Below are 24,598 nucleotides of genomic sequence, written 5' to 3'. Positions count from 1 at the left end.
CCCCCCCCTCACTTCAGCAGTCCCTTTATGCTTATCTATCCTTGTCACTTTCACACCTTCCTTCCTTCTCCTCCTTTAACCTACATTCTTTCAAGGGGGTCCAAGGCCCTTTCAGCATGTTCCCAGAACTGAAAGGGGGGCAATCTTTCTGGGCTGAGAGACTCTCTGCTGGTCCTCATCTGCAGGGTTCTTGTGAAAAAAAAGGTATGTATGGGCGGGGGGGTTGCCTAATCTGGATCTTGTGGGCATCTAAACCTAGTTCCCAGGTTGCCGGGGGGATGTCTCCTCCCCAGAAGGGGCTTTGGGATCCCTCCATCGGCCTCTTCGATGTCTCCTCCCCAGAAGGGGCTTTGGGATCCCTCCATCGGCCTCTTCTTGGATTTGGCCTAAATTTGGGCTCTTCCCCCCCCCCCCCCCCCGATAGAACACTCTCCCTTCAAGACCCCAGAGATAACTCCCCTCCAAAAAAGTTGTTTCCAATGCTACTTAAGCCTATGCTGTGTGATGCTCTTTATTTGGCGCAAAATCTTCCCACAAATGAGGCATCAGAAGAGAGGGCCTCTCCTCTGCCCCACTTTCCAGGAGGGAGGGGGCTCCTCAAAGTCCTTTATATATTTGGATCCCCCCCCCCTCAAATGCCATGCCTCTCCCTATGGATCCCCCTGCCCCCTATTCTCAGGGCAGGGAAATGTCCAATTAACAATTTGTAAGCCGCTCCAATAGCCTTTTCCCTGAAGAGCGGGGTATGAGTAATTATTATTATTATTATACCCCCAAAGTACCTGGGAAGGAAGCAAGGAAAGCAGGCCTTGTAGGCCCCCTGCCTTTGTTTGGGGGAGGAGAAGGGGCTTCCTTGTTTCTTATAACCCCCCAAGGGCCCCCAGAAGCCCTTCAAGCCATTGCTCCAAACAAACAAGGGCCCTCCCCTCCCTCCCTTCCTCAGAGGAGTCTGTGAGGGCAGCAATGGCTTCAATGGTTGAGAGTGCGCGTGCTCACATGCCCCCAAAGGCCCCCTCCTGACCATGCGCAGGGATCACCAGGGCCTTCATTCTGCTGCTGCTGTTTATTCTGCTGGATGCCTTTACAGGAAAGAAAGGTGTGCCTCCTTCCCTCCTTTGGATCTGAGGAGACTGGGAGGAGGCCAGAATGAAGCCCAAGGAAAGGAACCTGACTCAGGAGAGAAAGGTAGGGAAGCTACATATAGCTATGCCTGTCTGTTTAGATGGGGGTGTGTGTGTGTGTTGCTTCGTATGGCTGGAAATGGAGCTGAGGATTGAGGAAAGAAGAAAGTGTCAGTTTTGTGCAAATTCAGAATTTCTGTGCATCAAAGAGTCCAGTGTGTTGAAACAGCAAAGAACTTTATTGAGAACACATAGTCAGAAATTCCGCGTTTAAGCCAGAACTGCCCACCCAAAGCCAAAGAATACATTAAAACCCGAAAACCTAAATCTCCACCCTCAACCAAACCTAGCCCAACCTCCAATTCTACAGTCTATCCCCCAAAAGGTAACCAGGCCCCCTTTGCCATTTCCAGAAACTAGCCCCTTCCTGTTACTACCGGCCCCCAACTGTCTTTAGCCAACATCCCACACATTCAAAAGGCTATCATTCCCATAACAATTCTATCCAGCTGCAAAAATCCCAGCCCCCCATTTAGCTAACCAATACAACAACCCACCATCCCCTGCCAAATTTATAACCCAAAGTAATGGTCTATACTAATAGCAATGGAAACCTAAACTTAACAAAATATAACTTTAAAACATAAACAGCCATAGGGACAATCAAATCTTACAAATAAAATCACAAGGGCCATTTCTTATCACATCTGGATTAAAAACATATTTTTTGTATCCCTTCTTGAGATAAATAATGTTAGTTCACTGCTGGCATTTGTTTGGCTTCTCGCCTGTGTGGACTCTCTGATGTCTCACTAGGGCTGACTTTGAATAAAAACCTTTCCCACAATGCTGGCATTTGTATGGCTTCTCTCCTGTGTGGATTTTCTGATGTGCCACTAGGTTTGACTTCTGAGAACAACATTTCCCACAATGCTGGCATTTGTATGGCTTCTGTCCTGTGTGGATTCGCTGATGTATCACTAGGGCTGACTTAGAAGAAAAACCTTTTCCACAATGCTGGCATTTGTATGAATTCTCTCCTGTTTGGATTCTCTGATGTCTCACTAGGTATGATTTTGAATAAAAACATTTCCCACAATGCTGGCATTTGCATGGCTTCTCTCCTGTGTGGATTCTCTGATGTATCACTAGATATGATTTTGAATAAAAACATTTCCCACAATGCTGGCATTTGTATGGCTTCTCTCCTGTGTGGATTCTCTGATGTGTGACTAGGTATGACTTCGAATAAAAACATTTCCCACAATGCTGGCATTTGTGTGGATTCTCTCCTGTGTGGACTCTCTGATGTCTCACTAGGTATGACTTTGAATAAAAACATTTCTCACAATGCTGGCATTTGCATGGCTTCTCTCCTGTGTGGACTCTCTGATGTCTCACTAGGTATGACTTTGAATAAAAACATTTCCCACATTGCTGGCATTTGTATGGATTCTCTCCAGTGTGGATTCCCTCATGACTCACAATTTCTTCTGTAAAGAAGGACAATGAGAGACAAGACTGAATATCAGACTTAAGAGAGGAGGGTGTTACCCCAAGATTTAGCCCCCATTCACCCCTCCCTATTTGAGATTAAATTAATAAAGTTGCTGAGAGTGACTCGATCATGACCCTGTTGTGGATGCCCCAAATCCATGGAACAATTGTATCCTTACTCATAGGAGCTAGCAAAGATGATACTGTAGGTGAACTACCTTGAGGGAATCAGTGGAAGCAGAGAGTTAGACAAAGGACTGTTGAAACAATATCCCATTAAACATGTGTAAAAACATGTGACAGGTGGCATCGTATCCTGTGAGACTGCCATAGAGAGCTGATTCAGAGCACCTGGCATGATGCAAGCTGACTGCAGAGGCTGTTTCATGCTGTGTGGCACCAGGAGATGACTCACAACCAAAACAGCATACAGGTCACATGCGGATTGGTGTGGATTGCATTGGACTGGAGTTGTGTGTACAAGAGATGGTGAAGCTCATGGAAGTCAGAGAGAAGAGCTTGCAAATAGTTATATTATTTTGCAACTCAAGATAGAGAGCCTCCAAGGACTTGCATGAAATCAACTCTTTCTGTGACTGATTTTTAAGTGTGGAAAGTGGTCAGTGCTTTGCCAACAGCTATATCTGATATTTGCTTCTGTACTCTGCTATGTTATTGCTGAGCTGCATCTGGGAATGTCGCCCTCAGATTGCGCTGTACACTGGCCTGTGAACAGGACTGGAATTCAGAGCCAGGGAGCACCTGAGAGCCGGTCTGCTAATCCCTTTTGTCTAACTTATTCCTTGCAAGCACCAATTGCATTCAATTTGGTTTCAGACCATTCTTTCCCCACCCAGGAAAGCGATTTAAATCTCTTTGAACCTTCAGTTTTTACTCCCAAACAACAATTACAGTATAAATAAAAGCCCTGACTGGCTGTTCTTCAGCTTCAGTCCAGTTACAGACAGACACTCTGTAGGTTTTCATGGCCAAGCACCTCAATACTCTCGCCAGTCCCACTTGCCGCAGGAGCTCTGACTTCTCTCCCCCTTGCGGACCTTCAGCAATTGGAATCAAGAGCTGACTAGGCAACATATTAGCATTAGCAAAGCTCACTCTCACCTTTGTTACCTAATTCGTGTGTGTGTGTGTGTGTGTGTGTGTGTGTGTGTGTGTGTGTGTGAATTAATGCTTGTGTATGGGAGGGTGTATGTGTGTGTGTGTATTTTGCTTTTCCCCGAAATAAAACATAAAAACCTATTTCAAATGCCTTTGGAGGTCTGTGTGTTTCAGGCCCTGGTATAGTTGGGCTGTATCCCATGTCACCTGTGCCCCAATCAAACTATATCTCCCCTTTGAGCTAAGTACCAAATTCCCCTAAAAGCACAGCACTTGCGGGCGTTGTCTCCAGACTCCAGCATTTCAGGTAACAAAGGGTCTTTGGAAGAAAAGATGGAGCTAAGGAAGCTCAGGTAGAAAAAGAAACATTAAAGAAAAGGGTGTTTTTGTGTCCCCCTTTCCTCCCTTTATAGATATGCATAAATGCTAAATAGAAGCCCTTAATATCTCTGAAAACAAGGGCTTGACCTGGTTCTCATCAGTTCACTGAAACAAGTTCTTAAATTCTGTCAGGTTTGTGGCTGCCTCCCAATCCCCAAGGCCCCTCTCCTGGCCCTTCCCAGAGACCCTTTCGTGTCCACACAGAGCTAGGCGATCCTGGCTTTGCTCCTTCCTTCCCCTCCTGGCTCCCAGAGGCCTGATCCCCTTCCCTTTCTCCCTCCGTTCTCCAACCTTCCCTCTTCCCATCTGCACTTCTTCAACATTTCACCTCCAGCATCTCCTTCCTGCCTTTCTATTTTTAACATTCTCTCCATCTTTCTATCACAAACACACCCACAGTGTGTGGTGCATAAAAGGGACACTTTGAGGTCCATTTGATGAGGAAAAACAGAGTAACAAACTTACAAATCACTCATTGGGAAAGGCACAGCAAGGGAGCTGGGACCTGGACTCCACTTTTGGTGAGGGTCAAGCATTAGAGAGCAGCCTTAAAACAGTCCTAAGACATCTTTAATACAGGGATAGACTATTGTTGGGGATTGGCCCCCTAGGGATTTCATGGGCACCCACACATTGTATTGTGTGTGGGGGGGGGAATGAAATAATATTTTACCCCTCAAGATCCCACAGGATCCCTTTGGGGAAGAGGAGGCCATTTTGCCACTGTTCTGCCCTCTCTGAGCCATTGCAGGGCCAAGGGAGATCTTTTCCCCCAAGAAGCCTCTCCAGAGCTTCAAAAGGCTGGAACAGGGGCCAAAAAAGCCAGGAAACTTGCTCAGGGATGTGCTGAGGACCATTTTGGGGTCTTAAATGTTCCTACATTTGGGCTGAGTTTTGTCCTGCAGTTGTCCTACAGTTTGGTCTAGAATTTGTTCCACATTTTGTCCCGGGTTTTAGTGGACAATTATGGCAACCCTAGACGGAGGGGAGGGAGGAGGGTGAAAGGCAACCTCGCGAATAATCAAACCCTGAGTCCCAAAGCCCTGAATTCGGAGGACGACTGTAGAAATCCTTGATAGCTTCTAGAAAGAAACAAGCACTCAGAAGGGTTGGAGTATGTTGACTGAACCTTCACTAAAAAAGAATTCTAAATGTTAAACCAGTTATTTCACTAAATTCTTCTAATAATCCCCAGAGGACTTCCAAACTAAATAAATCATCCATGAATGCTCTAATCTGATACTCGTTACTTCTAATTTTTATTCCCTTGACTCTTTATCTTCTCATATCCTTTTAATCAATATTTCAATTACATGGTGAAAGTAGCAGGAATAAGGGGCAATCTTGTTTGTACCTCTATTTATCTTTATTAATACCTTAGACATTAAAACCATGTCAGTTCATGAAAGGGATACATGTCTGTCAGAAAAAAAGTATAGTCTTTGGCTGATCATATTTTTACTTCTATCCATTAACTAATGAAAACGTCCATAGGGTTTTTTTTTGGGGGGGGGGGTGGAGAGTTTCCTCTGACATTCTTACCTTTCTTCTATCTGTCCATTAGGATCTAATATGCCATTCCAATCCCTGAGCATTAGTATTCTCCTCTAATTATAATGAATTAACTCTTTTTTTAGTTTCCTGTAGAATTATCTCTATTGTCTAATGTACCATAGACCCTACCATCAATATATTTTGTGGTTGAATTCAACCTCTATTCCTTCATAATGGCCTTACTATCTTTGATTATTTTCTTTAATTTATTTTTTAGGTTACCATAAGATAAACCTTTATCTTTTCTGTGACGATGAAACAAATTCTTTCCCAAATTTCAAACATATTCTTCCAAAAGATCCTACTTCTTTTTGTACAGAATTAATCCCTTTATATTCCATCATATAATCTTTAATACATTTTATCTTCTTTTACATGAAAATTTAGAGTTAATTTAACTATCCCCCTTATAATAAAAAACAATAATTGTATTTATTACTTGTTTTTCTTTCTCTTGTTAGAATTGGCTAGATTACTTCTTTTTCTCCTTTCCTCCTCTTCTTCTTTCTCCTTCTCTCATCACCTGTTTCCTGGTGTCTTCTCGTTTCTTTCATTGACCTCAATATTTTGGGCTTCTCCCTGGTTTGTCAATTTGTGTGGTTGTTGGTATCTTTCCCCCATGTATCTCCTATATTTAGTCTAGAAGTCTTTTGCATAAACATAGTGCGATATCTTGGATATAGAACCCAGCTCTAATGTTTATGTTTTCATATACACTTTAACACACATAGCTGAAGGCATGGAGCAAAGTTTTAGTCCAGTGAAGTAATCCAGATAAGGGAACTCAACATGAATATTTGTCAATGAGGCATGACTTTTGGCACACCTTGTAAGTGTTTTTAAGTGCTGGAATGGAGCATGGCTCCAGTTGTAGCTACCAAATGGGAGGTGAACTGTTGTAAACCAATGTTTAAGCCTTTCATGCATTAGGAGGCACAAACATAGGTAACATTTAACACCACTTGTAAATTTGCGGCCTCGCTCTTTACCATGGGATCTAGATATATGTTCTTTAAATTTGCAAATAGAAACAGCGCTCATTAGGAAATTAGATCCGGGTTTAGTGCTGAGGAAAGTTTGGGATGTAGGAGATCAAACCTTTGTACATTATGTTCATTTTTAAAAATCAATGTGCCTGTAATAAGCCTGTGCATCTGATTCATAATCATTTTATCCAGTTTTTGATTTATGTAATTTTAATTGTGCTTAAATAATCTTGCATTATCCTTGATGATTTTGAACAATAAAGGTGTTGCAAAGTTGGTAACAATGGTCCAAAGGTTCATTTTCACTTGTGAGTCATTGTCGTCAGTTTAGGCCTATCCACTAGTTGGGCTATCAGGAGCATCAGCTCACAGTGTCCTTCCTGGACCCCTATAATGGGGCATACTTTTGCATAAGCATCTAGGGATATGAAGCCTGTGGTGTCCATGGAATGTAACAATTGCAGAATCCAAGAATGTGGCTTTGGCATGTGTTGTGGGCTATGTGCAGGCAAATGTTTTGTCCAGTATGTAGATATCCCAGAGGAAGTGAGCCAACATACTCCAAATCCCTCTACTGTTGGTTTGACTAAATATTGCCCAGTCCTCTTTCAAATTCAACTATGCATTCTGTTAATGTTTGCCTTAAGAAAATGACAAAGAATGGCTAGTGGGTTTTTTTAAATAATGAAAACAATAAAATGTCAGATTGCTTTCTACAATCGGTATCCATGAGAACAAGGTTGTTGTTTTTTCTGCTTCTGGTCTCCTAAAGTGATAGGCGAATCCTGGCAGCTCCTTTGGTGCCCTGAAGGTTAAAAGCAGGCTTGGAGCTGAACCATGGGTAAAAATGGGGCATTCTACTTGAGCTCTTGTTGAGAAGTTCTCTTGGCCTCTCCGTCCCAAGTGCTAAACATGCTTGCCAAGGACAGAACCTAAAAAGACAGCTGTCTGGGAACGAAAGGCTATAACAGTACAGAAAAAGAGACATCCCCCCTTTATCAACTAGAGGTTTTCTGCAGGAGGATCACGTTCCAGTAATGGGCAGCCCCCCAAAATGGTGTGTAAGTGCATAGGGACCTGAACCAAAGATATGACCATACTTTAGCTTAAAGCTCTTGCTGCCATTGTGGGCAGGAATGTGTGTGTTGTATACAAAGCTAGGAAATTACAATTTTGTTTACATATGATTGGATTACTATTGAGCTTTACTGGGGGATGGGGGACACAGGGAGAAACACATTGCCAAGTAGTTCAGCTTCTGAGTAGGGCTACATGTTATTTGCCTGATGAAAAGCCAGTGAATCTTTGAAAGCTTGTATGATGTGTTTTTGTTTTTTAGCTGGTCCAATAAAATTCCCCTGTTTGTGGATTGTGGATTTTGTTGCATTTTCTTGCATGAGCAATTGGACTACCCCTGAATATGCTGTTTTTAGTTGCTCTTGTACCTATCCCAACTCACTGAAAACAGGAGCAGACTGCACCTCATTCTGAGTCAGTTATCAGTCACTTAGTAGATAAAGTAGACACTCCCCAGGCCCCAGACAACTTTATTATTTTTGCCATTTGTAGGTTCAGGAATTCAGTTATCAGTGCTGAGCTCCTGTTTGGCACATCAAACATACAATCAGAGCTCCAAGCTCTTCCTGAAAGAATTTGTTTTGATAAAAAGAAAAAAGGGAATTAAGCAATTTCCACAAATTACCCCAAGATCATTTGACACCTCTTCAAGCCCAAGACTGTTCCAGTTATTTTAGGTAACTAGTGGTTCGCGTTTCTTAATTTGCTCTCCATCATACTAACGGAAAGATACATACTTGGTCAAACTACTACAATACAGAACTGAACACTAGTTGAGACTCATCAAAGCTATTGTTTTTCCAATTGCCATGTATGGAGGGAGAGCTGACAGGGAAGAAAGCCCATAGAAAGAAAATTTACTCACTGGAGTTGTGCTGAAGAAGAGTGCTGGGAATATTGTGGACAGCCCAAAAGTGGAACAAATGGGTCCTAGAACAAACCAAGTCTGAAGTCTCCGGAAGCCAAGATGACTAAACTGAGGCTGTCATACTGGCTACATCATGAGAAAGTGTGACTCATTTGAAAAGACAATAATGCTAGGAAAAGCAGAGGGTAGTAGAAAGAAGAAGAGCACACACCAGTCCTATTCAATCAGGGAGGCCATGGACCTGAGCCTGTGGGCTAAGCAGAGAGGTTGAGAATAGGGGGCCTTGGAAATGTCTCATCACAGGGTCACTATGAGTCTAGGTCAATTCGAAGGCAGTTAACAATAACAAACATACTGAGTGAGGGAAGTTGCAAGTTATGCTGCAGCTGCACAAACAAGACAGAGTGGAGAGCCAATGTTTAATTCCACGCAAGGCCTTGGAGGTTCTTATGGCCCACTTCAGAACTAGTGAAGCATGTTGTTCTTTCAAGGCTGAAAGGTAACTGCTTAAAAGTACTTTTCACAACAAAGAACTGATGATAAAAGGGCTCTGATTTCTCTTGTTTTAAAAATTGCATCTGTATGTATCAGTTGACCTTCTGTATCAGGAGCCTAGCCATGTATGGGCTGGACCATCCGTGGATGGCTCTACCACAGTACTGTCAATAGTGGCGCAGCATGTGGATGCTCAGATGCAGATGCACACATGTTGGGCCCATACATAATGACGGTTGAGGTCCTGTAATTTAAGCATCTATGGGGGTCTTAAACCAACACACGCCAATACTGTCAACTGTATTTACACTAAAACAACAACCTTTTTAACACAAGTTGCTGCAATTCTGTACAGAGAAACCTAGACAAAGTCACTTTATGCACTTTACCCAACTGTCCTGATTTTTGCAAGGAAAATCACATTAGGAAAGCACTCCTGGATACAAAAACATATCTGTGGAAGGCACCCCCATTTATGTTTGGTGCTCCTTGCGTGGATTGGCGAATTGTGTCTTTTAATACCAACTAGGGTGGGTGTTTCCCTTTGGGATAAATGGAGAAAAGGTTGCTTACAACAACTCAGGAAAAACCTGGAAAGACATTTCATTTTATGGGGAAAAGCCACTGTATAGACCATTCAAAGTCTATATTGTTTGTGAAGTCGAAGGGCTTTCCTGGCCGGCATCCATAGTTTTTGTGGGTTTTTCGGGCTATGTGGCCATGTTCTAGCAGAGTTTCTTTCAGGAAGAAACTCTGCTAGAACATGGCCACATACCCAAAAAAACCCACAAAAAACTATCTATATTGTTTCTGTTGTGCCTTCAAGTTGTTTCTAACTTGTGGCGACCTGAAGGCAAATCTATCATGGAGTTTTCTTGACAAGATTTGTTCAGAGGAGTTTGCCATTACCTTCCACGAGGCTGAGAGAATGTGACTTGCCCAGGCCACTCAGTCGGTTTCATGGCTGAGCAGGGAATCAAACCCGTCTCCAGAACTGTAGTACGATACTGCAACCACTATGCCACACTGTCTCTCTAGAAATCAGACCTTATATAGGCCTATATATAGAGTCTATATAAGAACAGACCTGAGATGCAGAAACTTTATATCAAGGACTATAGAGCACTGAAATATCAGAGTGTGTACCACAAATATACACAGCTATTTGGACAAGGGACTTGCTTCTATAAAGTGACTAAGAAAGTTGAAATCCTAGAGACATAGAATTTCTGCACCCAATAACAAATCTGTACATTTGTACATGCAAGAAACATCACAATACATAAAGCTGTCTTTCTGGAAAATGAATTGCCATCTAAGAAGTGATTCAGTTCTATACAGTATCGCTACCCTTTTCTCTCCCTATTGAAAAAAAAATCAGAAGTACCTATTGGAAGTTATTGAGAAGTGTCGTTTCTATAGCCGATGAGATGCAAGAGTTCAGTTCCATCTTTTCGTCGTTGTTGCTATCAGCCTTTAGTTTATCTTACATATTGTTATTGTCCTTGCCACACCCAGTGCAGGGTAAACTGGCTCACTAAATTTGGCATGAAATGTGTGGTAGGTGAATCATCCCATCTGTTACGTTGTAAAAAGACAAGACCCCAGCTTCATAATCCAGAAAAATCTCTCCTTTTTCAGATCTTCCTCTGTCCGAATTGGGGTTCTCTCTCCATTATAGAATGCCCAATATTCAAAAGTCAAACCTTTGATATCCAAGATGCCCGGTTGCAGCCCAGAGGCAAAATTCAGAGTCCCCTTTTCTCTTGATAGAAGGATGTTGCCCCAATCCATCACCTTGCTGAGCTTGAAGTAATCCATTCCCAGTAATGGCTCCCTGCAAGGAAGGAATCTCTGTTCAAGACCTGCCAGAGCTTGTCAACCTTCTGGGTGCGAAGGGTACAGTTTTCTCCTCCAAGATAGCTTATAGAAAGACGGTCCTCAGACAAGGTCAGCCTGGGATGCAAACTATTTATCCTCCAGTGGGGGTTCTGCATCTGTAGGGAAATATCAGAGATGACACATCACCTATCAAGACCCACCGAAGATCTACAAAGGAATACTTATTTACACAACAGCAGCAGCTCATAACCCAAGACATAGTTTTGCCCCAAACAGCACCTGCATGTCTATTTTCCCCATGTCAATATACAGGAACCGGTGCATGGCGCATATAGGATGATGTTTAAAAAACAGAACTTAACCAATTAATAAACAGAATGTTTCAGTTTCCACTTTCTTCAGTTGTTTAAAATAAAAGGAAACTTGCAGTCATAGTCACAATCTAGGACATCCTATCATTAACAATCCTAAACGGACAAAGTCTTCTCTAGGCTGAGCCCATTTTACAGCTTGATTATGAATACAGAATTTTTTCTGTTTTTCTACAATCCTTCAATGAAACAAGGTGACCAGAAGTCCTCCTTTTCCAGACTTGGAGTTTCAAATCAGGCTGACAGCACTGAAACAACAGTGCAACTCTGCATAGACAAACATACGTTTTAAGAAAAGGGACCGTTCTATGCAGGAGTTCATTTCAGCAAGGTTCCTGGCTCCTCTTCAAGGTGCTGCTGAGGCTACTAAAAATACCTTGAACAACAAACAAAAAAGAAAACAAAACAGGCAACTCAGAAAGGATGCGTTCATGAAGTAGATGTGCTGTTGTTGTATGCCTCAAGTAATTTTCTGACTTATGGCAACCCTAAAGTGAACCTTCATGGAGTCTTTGACAAGTTTCTTCAGAGAGATTGCCATTGCCATCCCTTGAGACTGAGGGGCTGTACAGACGGCTATTAAGGCTGGCCTGGATGCCAAGTTGGGCCATGGCGCCACATGATGCACACTTCAAATCTGCCCACAGGCTGGCATGATGTGTGTGCTGCACCGCAGAGCGGGCAGCGTCATGGCACTCCTCTGGCATTGTGCCTTCGTGACGTAGAGCCTAAGGAGCGTCGAAGAGCCATGGCACTGGCAGCTATGGCGCCCTTTCTGTGGCGCAGAAAGAAGCCACTTTTGTGGCTCCTTGTGCTCCATGGAAAGGCAGATCAGGGCCACGGTGTGCGGTTGCTGCGCCCCAATCTGGCACTAAAAGAAGCAGCCTGTACAGCCCCTAGGAGAGTCTGACTTGTGAAACTGGGATTTGGACCATCTCATGAGTTCAAAACTTAAACCACTACATTACCATGACTCACATTGCTAAAATACAGAATTCTTAAACAAGGAAAAGCACTTTCTCCATTGCCTTGAATTTTCATCATTACCTAGAATAACAAATAACCCAACCTGAACTTCACCTCCTGTTTGCCCAATCTAAATATAAAGGAAAAAAAGAAGACAGTAAGGCAAACTCCTTCTGGGCAGAATCAATTCATGTAATAATGCACTCTTGTTCTAATGGTGCATTATGCTTGCAATTGCACTTTTTCCAGGGTCAAAAACAAGTGGTCTGGTATGCAGGCAAACTGTCAGCTCTCACCAGCCCACTTCTGCAAGGACTGACTCTTACAGCACGCACCAATGGCTGGTCCACCTGCCACCTCTACTTATAGTGTTTTCTTCGAAGTTTCTGGTCCAGAGTTGCTGCAGCAACATATAATAAGCACGCTTTGGACTGGACGACTTTGGGAACCTTCCAACACTGAGATTTCTGACACGATAACCGATACTTCCTCTAATCTTCAAATCATTCCAAGAGACCCTTCTACCGCCAGACAGGAGAGATGGACTTGTTGTGTACCTTCAAGTCAATTCTGACTTATGGCAAGCCTATCATGGGAGCTTTCTTGGTAATATTTGTCCAGAAGGCTTTTTGCTGTCTTCTCCTATGAGGCTGAAAAGAGTATGACTTGACCAGCTCACCTAGGGTTTGTACAGCTGAGCAGAGACTCACTGCATGACACTGTTTTTCCAAGGTGGGTTAGGGGGCATCACATAGAATCGCAGGATGCCCAGTATATATGTGGGTCTTCAAGAAAAAGCGGAACTAGAAAAGTTTCCGATGATATTAGGACATTTGAGGAGCAGCACGTTGTAATGATTTCAGCATTGGAACAAGGAAATTGGGAGACCAGGGTGCGAACCCGGTCAGCATGGAAACACTTGGGTGGACCATGGTAAGTTACACTCCTCAGCATCAGGGCAGGCAATGGCAAACACCTTCTAAGAAACCTGCAAAGAAAGCTCGTGGTAGGGTCACCTTAGTATCATCCTAAGTTTTAAATTGACTTCAAGGCACACATCAAATTAGTACCTTGGTTTACATTTTATATTTGAGCATATTCAAAGCTTTGTGAAGAATTATTTTATAGAGTATTTATAATCCATAAACAATAGTATATATTTCACCAAAAAACTGAACACACCTGAAACCTCCCCCAATTGTTTTTAGGACACTTATCCGCAGAAACCTCCTGTCTCTCTATATAACAACAGCTCCGCTTCTTTTGCTGGGGCACAACTGTAGTACCTTCAGCTTCAGTCACTGACATTCCGCACTTCTTACCATTTCTATTTCAAATTGAGAAAAATCTGATTCAGAGAGGGAGAGGACAGACAGTAGACAGACAGAGGTTGGGAAGGTATGGAAACATTTCCCCAGCAAAATAAAGCATTGGATTTAAAAAAAAAACAAACACCCCACATCACTGTTGAACAGCTTGGTGCTCCCATGCTTACCTTTTTGAGCCGTACTTTGAGTGGCTTCTAGAAGATGGACTGAATGGTCTCCACAAGCCTTGAAGTGGTTAGAACATTTCAAATGTCACAGGCACTGGAGCAAACTGCCTGCAGGGATCCCCTGCTTCAACATTTCCTTTTCTATTGCACTGTACTCCTGGCAGGGGAGAAGAACATTACAAGTTTTGAATGTTTGCCTGCCTTGTGTTCGTGAGTTTCCATACTTCAACTATAGTATGGTAGGCATGGTACACAGTGCAAGGAAAAGGTGGCCGGTAGCCGCTCTTGTTGCTGCACAGCGGTACCACAGCAACTAAATTGTACAGTACCGCGCGCAACAAAAAAGATGTATGGCACCCTGGCCACGTGCTAGGGTTGCAGGGTGTGTAGTCGCTCCGCCCCGGCAACCCAGCATGTTGAGGGCATCCTTAAAGGCCTGTTTGTACTGGGCCCATAGCTACTTAGCCATGGACTCAATCCACAGTGCTTCTGTTACATTTAAAGGCCTGAGACTAAGTGGGAGAGATCGACTGCACGGGTTTCTTCCTCATTTGGTCTGGTTCAAGTGTGATGTTCAGGTGGGAAAGATTCAGATGACATTCAGAGTCAAACCATTGGCCCCACTCTCAGTTTTGTCCCCTTACAATGGCTGGCATCCCATTAGTGATGTACACAAGTGGACTTTAAACAGAGGCTGGATGGTCATCTGTTGGGGATGCTTTAATTAGATTTCCGTTATGGCTTGGGATTGGACTGGGTGGCCCTTGCGGTCTCTTCCAACTCTATGATTTCTATCTACACAATGGTTTTCTCTTCATCCTGGAGAGAAGTGAACAGTGTGGTGCTACAGGTTCTGTCTGGGCCCAGTGCTATTCAACATCTTTATCAATTACTTGAATGACAGAAGTGGGGCATACATATCAAATTTGCAGATGACACCAAACTAGGAGGAGTAGCTAATATCCCAGAGGATATGATCAAAATACAAAAACGACCTGAATAGACTAGAAAGCTGGGCCAAAGCTAACAAAATGAAATTCAACACGGAGAAATGTAAGGTACTGCATTTAGGACAGAAAAATGCATAGATATAGGATGGGGAACAACTGGCTTAACAAGAGCACATGTGAAAGGGATCTGGGATCCAAATAGACCACAAGTTGAACATGAGCCAACTGTGTGATGAGGCGGCTAAAAAGGCCAATGAATTTTAGGCTGCATCAATAGAAGTATAGTGTCTAGATCAAGAGAAGTAATAGTGCCACTCATCTGCTTTGGTCAGACCCCACCTGGAATACTAGTCCAGTTTCTGGGCACCACAATTCAAAATGGATGTGAGAACCTGGAGCGGGTCCAAAGGAGGGCGACTAAAATGGTAAGGGTCTGGAAACCATGCCCTGTGAGGAACAACTTAGGGTGTTTAGCCTGAGAAGGTTAAGAGTGATATGATACCTGTTTCAATATTTGAAGGGATGTCATATTGAGGAGGGAGCAAGCTTGTTTTCTGCTCCTCAGAGACCAGGACCCGGAAAATGTCATTGCGCGAGAGGTGATCACATGGAAATCGCACAATGGCAAGCTATTTTCGGGCAATGGAAGTCAGTTTGAACGCAATTCGAATTCATGTAAATTCCTGAACTAGAGAATCACGTGAATGCGTTCTGGCCCCACTTCCTTTCATTGAAATTAAGAGAAATTCCTCCCATGTGATAAAGTCCTCAGAGAAGGTAACTTTTACAAAGGGAAGGATAGTGGATTGGATTCAGGGAGGTGGTATTTTAGGGAGCATGGAAAATAGGGAAACCAGATCATTTCTTCAATCCTCAAATGGGCTCCTCAAAGCAAAGGATTTACTTCCAAGTAAACCTGCGTTTCTACACTGATTATTGCAGTGGAATTAATAATAATAATAATATAATAATAATAATAATAATAATATAATAATAATTCAATATAATAATAATAATAATATAATATAATAATAATAATAATAATGGAATGATGAAATGGAGAAGAGAATGATAGGAGACTAGATGTAGATGAAATAGATGAGGAGAATGACAGGAGAATAGATGTATTTAGATAAATATGAGAAAAAAGACAAGAGAACAGATGTAGATGAATAGATGGAGAGAACGACAGGAGAATAGATGTAAATGTGGCTGAAACAGATGAGGAGAATGAAGGAGAATAGACATAGATTAGATGAAAAAGATGAGAATGACAGGAGAATAGATGATATGTGGCTGAAATAGATGAGGAGAATGACAGGAGGATAGATGTAGAAGTAGATGGTGTGTGAAATGGATGAAGCGATGACAGGGGATGGTGAGATGCGGATGAAATAGATGAGATAACATGAGGAAGAGTAGATGAAACAGATGAGGAGAATGACAGGAGAATAGATGTAGATGTGGCTGAAAATGGTGAGGGCTCTGACACGGAGGAGCCCTTTGATTTGGCTGCCAGAAAAGAAGAAGGAGGAAGAAACGTGAAGCAGTCATTCAGTGGAGGCTAGCATTCACGTGAAATTGGAACCAGTCTCCTCTTCACCCCAGAAGTGCAAAGGTTCAGGATGCATCCAGAGCCCCACTGAGCAGCACAAGGGTCCCAATTCGAATCGTGAATCCGCATGGTATGCACCGGTATGGTAAATACAATGTGCACTCACTCCGCTTTGCGTGAACCCATCATGTGACTTGTTTTTGGATTCGATTCCCCCTGATTCGGAAGGGCAATGGAAGGCACACCAAGTGTGATAAAACATGGTGTGTTACAATGTGAATTCACATACTGAACCAGGAGTCCACCATGGTCTGACTTCAAAAACCTTTGTTGATAAACACCTGAGTCAGGTCCCAGATGCTTCCCCCCCCCCACTTCAGCCAGTCCCTTTATGCGTTACTATCCTTGTCACTTTTCACACTCCTTCCTTCTCCTCCTTTAACCTACATTCTTTCAAGGGGGTCCAAGGCCCTTTCAGCATGTTCCCAGAACTGAAAGGGGGGCAATCTTTCTGGGCTGAGAGACCTCTCGCTGGTCCTCATTGCAGGGTTCTTGTGAAAAAAAAGTATGTATGGGCGGGGGGGTTGGCCTAATCGTGGATCTTGTGGGCATCAAACCTAGTTCCCATGTTGCCGGGGGGATGTCTCCTCCCCAGAAGGGCTTTGGGATCCCTCCATCGCCTCTTCGTGTCCCTCCCACTTTGGTTCCCTCATCGGACTTTTGGTTCTAAATTGGGCTCTTCTCTCCCCCCCCCCCCCGATAAACACTCTCCCTTCAAGACCCCAGAGATAACTTCCCTCCAAAAAAGTTGTTTCCAATGCTACTTACTATGCTGTGTGATGCTCTTTATTTGGCACAAAATCTCTCCACAAATGAGGCATCAGAAAGAGGGCCCTCCTCTGCCCCACTTTCCAGAGGGAGGGGGCTCCTCAAAGCCCTTTATATATTGGATCCCCCCCCCTCAAATGCCATGCCCTCCCTATGGATCCCCCTGCCCCCTACTCAGGGCAGGGAATGTCCCATTAACAATTTGTAAGCCGCCCATAGCCTTTTGCCTGAAGATGGGGTATGAGTATTATTATTATTATTATACCCCCAAAGTACTTGGGAAGGAAGCAAGGAAAGCAGGCCTTGTAGGCCCCCTGCCTTTGTTTGGGGGAGGAGAGGGGCTTCCTTGTTTTCTTATAACCCCCCAAGGCCCCCAGAAGCCCTTCAAGCCATGCTCCAAACAACAAGGGCCCTCCCCTCCCTCCCTTCCTCAGAGGATCTGTGAGGGCAGCAATGGCTTCAATGGTTGAGAGTGCGCTGCTCACATGCCCCCAAAGGCCCCCTCCTGACATCAGCCAGGGATCACCAGGGCCTTCATCTGCTGCGCGTGTTTATTCTGCTGGATGCCTTTACAGGAAAGAAGGTGTGCCTCCTCCTTCCTTTGGATCTGAGGAGACTGGGAGTAGGCCAGAAATCCCAAGAAAGGAACCTGACTCAGGAGAGAAAGGTGGGAAGGAAGGCTCTCCTTTCTACATATAGCTCTGCCTGTCGTTTAGATGGGTGTGTGTTGTGTGTGTTTTGCGTGTTATGGCTGGAAATGAGCTGGAGATTGAGGAGAGAAGAAGTGTCAGTTTTGTGCTCAAATTCAGAATTTCTGTGCATCAAAGAGTCCAGTGTGTTGAAACAGAAGAACTTTATTGAGAACACATAGTCAAATTCCGCGTTTAAGCCAGAACTGCCCACCCAAAGCCAAGAAGACATTAAAACCCGAAACCTAAATCTCCACCCTCACCAAACCTAGCCCAACCTCCAATTCTACAGTCTATCCCCCAAAGGTAACCCAGGCCCCCTTTTGCCATTTCCAGAAACTAGCCCCTTCCTGTTACTACCGGCCCCAACTGTCTTTAGCCAACATCCCACACATTCAAAAGGCTATCATCTCCCATAACAATTCTATCCAGCTGCAAAACCCAGCCCCCCATTTAGCTACAATACAACAACCCCAATCCCCTGGCCAAATTTATAACCCAAGTAATGTCTATACTAATAGCAATGGAAACCTAACTTAACAAAATATAACGTTAAAACATAACAGCCATAGGACAAAAAAAAAAAACTCAATCCAAATCATACAATAACGATCACAGGGCATTTCTTATCACATCTGGATTAAAAACATATGTTTTTGTATCCCTTCTTGAGATAATAATGTTGTTCACTGCTGGGCATTGTTGGCTTCTCGCCCTGTGTGTGACTCTGGATGTCTCACTAGGCTGACTTTGAATAAAACCTTTCCCACAATGCTGGCATTTGTATGGCTTCTCTCCTGTGTGTTTTTCTGATGTGCCACTAGGTTTGACTTCTGAGAACAACATTTCCCACAATGCTGGCCATTTGTATGGCTTCTCTCCTGTGTGGGATCCGCTGATGTATCACAGGCTGACTTGAAGAAAAACCTTTTCCACAATGCTGGCATTTGTATGATTTCCTCTCCTGTGTGGATTCCTCTGTGTATCACTAGTATGATGTTGAATAAAACATTTCCCACAATGCTGGCATTTGTATGCTTCTCTCCTGTGTGGATCTCTCTGATTTGTGACTGGTATGACTTCGAATAAAACATTTCCACAATGCTGGCATTTGTTGGATTCTCTCCTGTGTGGATCGCTGTGTATCACTAGGGTATGAGTTGAAGAAAACATTCTCACAATGCTGGCATTTGCTATGGCTTCCTTCTCCTGTGTGGACTCTCTGATGTATCACGTAGGTATGATTTTGAATAAAAACATTTTCCCACATATGCTGGCATTTGTGTGTGGATTTCGTCCTCCGTGTGATAAAAGAGGCCATTATATTAGAATTTGGGAATGTCCGAGAAACTATTACTTTATTTAAGAATCTTCTTTTTTTAAAAAATAAATTTTATTAAGCATAATAAAGCATAAAAACAGATTTTTTAAAAAAAAAACCACACATACTGATCCAACAAAATTCCTACATCCACATCCTTGTTATTCCACATTGCACATACTGTCTCTTTCAATCTTTCCTCTATATCCAACTTCACCTGTTGTTTATTTGAAATAATAATAATAATAATAATAATTATTGGCAACTATCATTATTATGTACTGTTCCTTTGGCACCGTTAGTAACAGTCAATCTTACTACTACTACTACTAAAACTACATGAAATGATTGATCTAATTCATGAAACAAGAAAAATAATAGACACAATCTGTCACTGTTAATCTGTAAAGCTGATAACTGGCATTTCACCCCACGTATTACTAATATATCTTATTACTAGTTCGCAAACATGTACGAATCTATCTATTTTTTCATCTTTCAAATAGAGATGTTAATTTATCTAGTTCTGTCAACTCTAACAATTTTAAGAGCCAATTCTGTATTGAAGGGATTAAGGCCTCAAGCAGACAGGGAAAAAGGAACTGAGCAGCCAAAATGGAGTGGTATTTTACTGCTCCTTTTTGCCTTGGTTCTTCTGGGAAGAGCTACACCTGGGATGGCCTTCAGCAGCATTCAAGACCTTAAGGTGAATTGTGATGGCATCTGTTTGAAAGGGCGAAGCAGCTCATCATTTGGTTCAATTTTAAATGCTTTTTCCCCTTTTGATAAATGTGTTGAATTCACTGATGTATCTGCGCACAGAAGGAGTGTGATGGATTAAGTACTGATCTCACATTCTTAGTTCAGCAGAGTGCCTGATTTTATGGTAGGAAATAGGCTTGAGAGTAATCATTTTCCTCTCCAGGCGATGCTCTCCTTATCAAATGTTGTCCACTTGGGTGCTAAACATCAGTTTCAAGACAAGTCTCTTAGGTTTTAAACACAAGAGACTATATTGGACTGAAAACAACAGCTACAAGGTTGTAGGTTCCCTTAATTTCCTAAGAAATTTGGTAATGGGAACTTCTGAAGCCATCTCTGCATTAAGCAACTTTTCTACTTTGATTAATGCCCCGAGTGCCATTTTAATTCCAAAATAATCCCCGTTCAAAAGCCTTGTTGCAGACAAGAGGTCCTAAACGGTTTGATAGGGATTGCCTAATGATAGGCATTAAGGCCAAGAAGCAACTGAGAGAGAACTGTATGATCACCACAGAAGGAAAATCTAAATGCATTACCACAGGAGTATTATGAAATTAGAAAGAAATACAGTCGTCCCTCAATTCGCAGGTGATCTGGTCCAGGACCCCCATGAGATTTGAAATTTTGTGGATATTCAAGCCTCTTCCTCTCTCCTCCATGCTTTCCATCCCCTCCCTCCTTACCTCCTCCTTTACCCCCCTGCCTAGCTTTGCCTCCGGGGCTGGGAGAGGACCTTCCTTCAGCCTGGGGGGGGAGTGAGTCAGGGTGCGGGGGCCACCAGGGCCGGCTGCCATACCGATTCCCCTTCTCAATGGGCGCATGTTTCAGAAAGGCAGCAAGTGGGAGGGCCCCTCTGCTCCTTCTCTCTGCCCAATTGTTTGGGGCCCGCCCCGCCTGTCCCAGAGAAGGGGGGAGCAGGGGGGAACCCTCTGCCCCATTGCCTTGGAGCTGGCTCAGCTGATCTAGCCCCAAGGCATTGGGGGTAAGATAGGGAGCAAGCGAGTGGACCCTCTGCCCCATTTCCTTGGTGTTGGCTCAGCTGGTCCAGCCCCAAGGCAATGGGGCAGAGAATGGGAGCAAGCGGGGGGACCCTCTGCCCCATTGCCTTGTAGCCGGCTCAGCTGATCCGGCCTCAAGGCAATGAGGCAGAGAAAGGGAGCAAGCACGGGAACCCTCTGCCCCATTGCCTTGGAACCGGCTCAGGTGATCCGGCCTCAAGGCAATGGGTCAGAGAAAAGGAGTAGGGGGGAGAATCTCTGCTTCCTCTCTCTGCCCCATTGCCTTGGAACTGGATCAGCTGATCCAGCTCCACAGCAATGAGGCAGAGAGGGAAAGCAAGGGGGGACTCATTGGTCACAGTGAAGGGGGGTGGGGCGTGCACCCAGTGGGAAAGGGAAATCGCCATGGTGGCCGGCCAGTGGGGCATAGATTACAGGCCCTGGTGGCCCCTGCACCCTAGCTCACTCTCCACTGGACTGAGGGAAGGCCCCATCCCAGACCCCGAAGCTAAGCTACGCAGGGGGGTGAAAGAAGGAGGTAATGGTGGAGGGGAAGGAGGGGATTGAAAGGAGTGCCATGGACGGAGGTAGGGTCGCCATAATTGTCCACTAAAACCAGGGACAAAATGTAAGACAAATTCTAGACCAAAATGTAGGACAACTGCAGGACAAAACTCAGCCCAAAATGTGGGACATTTAAGGTCCACCATTTTTCTTAAATGTCCTACATTTTGGGCTGAGTTTTGTCCTGCAGTTGTCCTACAGTTTGGTCTAGAATTTGTTCCACATTTTGTCCCGGGTTTTAGTGGACAATTCTGGCAACCCTAGACGGAGGGGAGGGAGGAGGGTGAAACGGCAACCTCGCGAATAATCAAACCCATGAGTCCCAAAGCCCTGAATTCGGAGGGACGACTGTAGAAATCCTTGATAGCTTCTAGAAAGAAACAAGCACTTCAGAAGGGTTGGAGTATGTTGACTGAACCTTCACTAAATAAGAATTCTAAATGTTTAAACCAGTTATTTCACTAAATTCTTCTAATAATTCCCCAGAGGATCTTCCAAAACTAAAATAAATCATCCATGAATGCTCTAATCTGATACTCGTTACTTCTAATTTTTATTCCCTTGACTTCTTTATCTTCTCATATCCTTTTAATCAATATTTCAATTACATGGCGAAATAGTAGCAGGAATAAGGGGCAATCTTGTTTTGTACCTCTATTTATCTTTATTAATACCTTAGACATTAAAACCATGTCAGTTCATGAAAGTGATACATGTCTGTCAGAAAAAAAGTATAGTCTTTGGCTGATCCATACTTTTACTTCTATCCATTAACTAATGAAAACTGTCCCATTAAGGGTTTTTTTTGGGGGGGGGGGGGAGTGGAGAGTTTCCTCTGATCATTCCTTACCTTTTCTTCTATTTCCTGTCAATATTAGGATCTAATATGCCATTCCAATCCCTGAGCATTAGTATTCTCTCTTAATTATAATGAATTAACTCTTTTTTTAGTTTCCTGTAGAATTTATCTCTATTGTCTAATGTACCATAGACGCCTACCATCAATATATTTTGTGGTTGTAATTCAACCTCTATTCCTTCATAATGGCCTTCACTATCTTTGATTATTTCTTTTAATTATATTTTTAGGTTACCATATAAGAGTAAACCCTTTTATCTTTTCTGTGACGATGAAACAAATTCTTTCCCAAATTTCAAACATATTCTTTCCAAAAGATCCTACTTCTTTTTTGTACAGAATTTAATCCCTTTATATTCCATCATATAATCTTTATATACATTTTATCTTCTTTTACATGAAAATTTAGAGTTAATTTAATCTAATTCCCCTTAAATAAGAAAAACAATAAGTGTATTTATTTACTTGTTTTTCTTTCTCTTGTTAGAATTGGCTAGATTACTTCTTTTTCTCCTTCTTCCTCCTCTTCTTCTTTCTCCTTCTCTCATTCACCTGTCTTCCTGGTGTCTTCTCTGTTTCTTTCATTGACCTCATATTTATGGGCTTTCCCTGGTTTGTCAATTTGTGTGGTTTGTTGGTATCTTTCCCCCATGTATCTCCTATATTTAGTCTAGAAGTCTTTTGCATAAACATAGTGCGATATCTTGGATATAGAACACAGCTCTAAATGTTTATGTTTCATATACACTTTACATACATAGCCTGAAGGCATGGAGCAAAGTTTTAGTCCAGTGAAGCAATCCAGATAAGGGAGACTCAACATGAATAATTGTCTATGAGGCATGACTTTTGGCACACCTTGTAAGTGTATTTTAAGTGCTGGAATGGAGCATGGCTCCAGTTGTAGCTACCAAATGGGAGGTAAACTGTTGTAAAATGCAATGTTAAAGAAGCCTTTCATGCATTAGGAAGGCACAAACATAGGTAAACATTTAACACCACTTGTAAATTTGCGGCCTTGCTCTTTACCATGGGATCTAGATATATGTTCTTTAAATTTGCAAATAGAAACATGCTCATTAGGAAATTAGATCCTGGGTTTAGTGCTGAGGAAAGTTTGGGATGTAGGAGATCAAACCTTTGTACATTGTGTCATTTTTAAAAATCAATGTGCCTGTAATAAGCCTGTGCATCTGATTCATAATCATTTTATCCAGTTTTTGATTTATGTAATTTTAATTATGCTTAAATAATCTTGCATTATCCTTGATGATTTTGAACAATAAAGGTGTTTGCAAATGTTGGTAACAATGGTCCAAAGGTTCATTTTCACTTGTGAGTCATTTGTCGTCAGTCGCCTATCCACTAGTTGGGCTATCAGGAGCATCAGCTCACAGTGTCCTTCCTGGACCCCTATAATGGGGCATTACTTTTGCATAAGCATCTAGGGATATGAAGCCTGTGGTGTCCCATGGAATGTAACAATTGCAGAATCCAAGAATGTGGCTTTGGCATGTGTTGTGGGCTATGTGCAGGCAAATGTTTTGTCCCAGTATGTAGATATCCCAGAGGAAGTGAGCCAACATACTCCAAATCCCTCTACTGTTGGTTTGACTAAATATTTGCCCAGTCCTCTTTCAAATTACAACTATGCATTCTGTTAATGTTTGCCTTAAGAAAATGACAAAAGAATGGCTAGTGGGTTTTTTTAAAATAATGAAAACAATAAAATGTCAGATTTGCTTTCTACAATCGGTATCCATGAGAACAAGGTTGTTGTTTTGTCTGCTTCTGGTTCTCCTAAAGTGATAGGCGAATCCTGGCAGCTCCTTTGGTGCCCTGAAGGTTAAAAGCAGGCTTGGAGCTGAACAATGGGTAAAAATGGGGCATTCTACTTGAGCTCTTGTTTGAGAAGTTCTCTTGGCCTCTCCGTCCCAAGTGCTGAACAGTGCTTGCCAAGGACAGAACCTAAAAAGACAGCTGTCTTGGGAACAGAAAGGCTATAACAGTACCAGAAAAGAGACATCCTCCCTTTATCAACTAGAGGGTCAAACTTTGGAGGTTTTCTGCAGGAGGATCACGTTCCAGTAATGGGCAGGGCCCCCCAAAATGGTGTAAGTGCATAGGGACCTGAACCAAAGATATGACCATACTTTAGCTTAAAGCTCTTGCTGCCATTGTGGGCAGGAATGTGTGTGTGTATACAAAGCTAGGAAATTACAATATGATTGTATCATATGATTGGATTACTATTGAGCTTTACTGGGAGATGGGGGACACAAGGGAGAAACACATTGCCA

At 42.9% G+C, this 24,598-nt stretch overlaps 1 protein-coding gene and 2 pseudogenes across 1 annotated transcript in view; 1 reads left to right on the top strand and 2 right to left on the bottom strand.

Annotated features, from left to right (window-relative positions):
• The window catches only part of LOC121920377 (zinc finger protein 271-like), a gene marked incomplete at its 5' end in the record, with an annotated part of 7,549 nt that extends 5,036 nt beyond the window's left edge, over positions 1-2,513 (bottom strand). Inside the window, one exon of the mRNA XM_042447512.1 lies at positions 1,920-2,513. Within this exon, the coding sequence (XP_042303446.1) occupies positions 1,920-2,513 (594 nt within the window). The remainder of the gene's footprint in view (positions 1-1,919) is intronic.
• Positions 2,514-10,574: 8,061 nt separating this feature from the next.
• On the bottom strand, positions 10,575-21,282 carry LOC121920549 (annotated as a pseudogene).
• Positions 21,281-24,598, top strand: part of LOC121920548 — a 15,795-nt pseudogene continuing 12,477 nt past the window's right edge.

This window comes from Sceloporus undulatus, chromosome 2, assembly GCF_019175285.1.
Source record: "Sceloporus undulatus isolate JIND9_A2432 ecotype Alabama chromosome 2, SceUnd_v1.1, whole genome shotgun sequence".
Taxonomy (NCBI): Eukaryota; Metazoa; Chordata; class Lepidosauria; order Squamata; family Phrynosomatidae; genus Sceloporus; species Sceloporus undulatus.
This window is presented reverse-complemented; position numbering and strand designations above follow the sequence as displayed.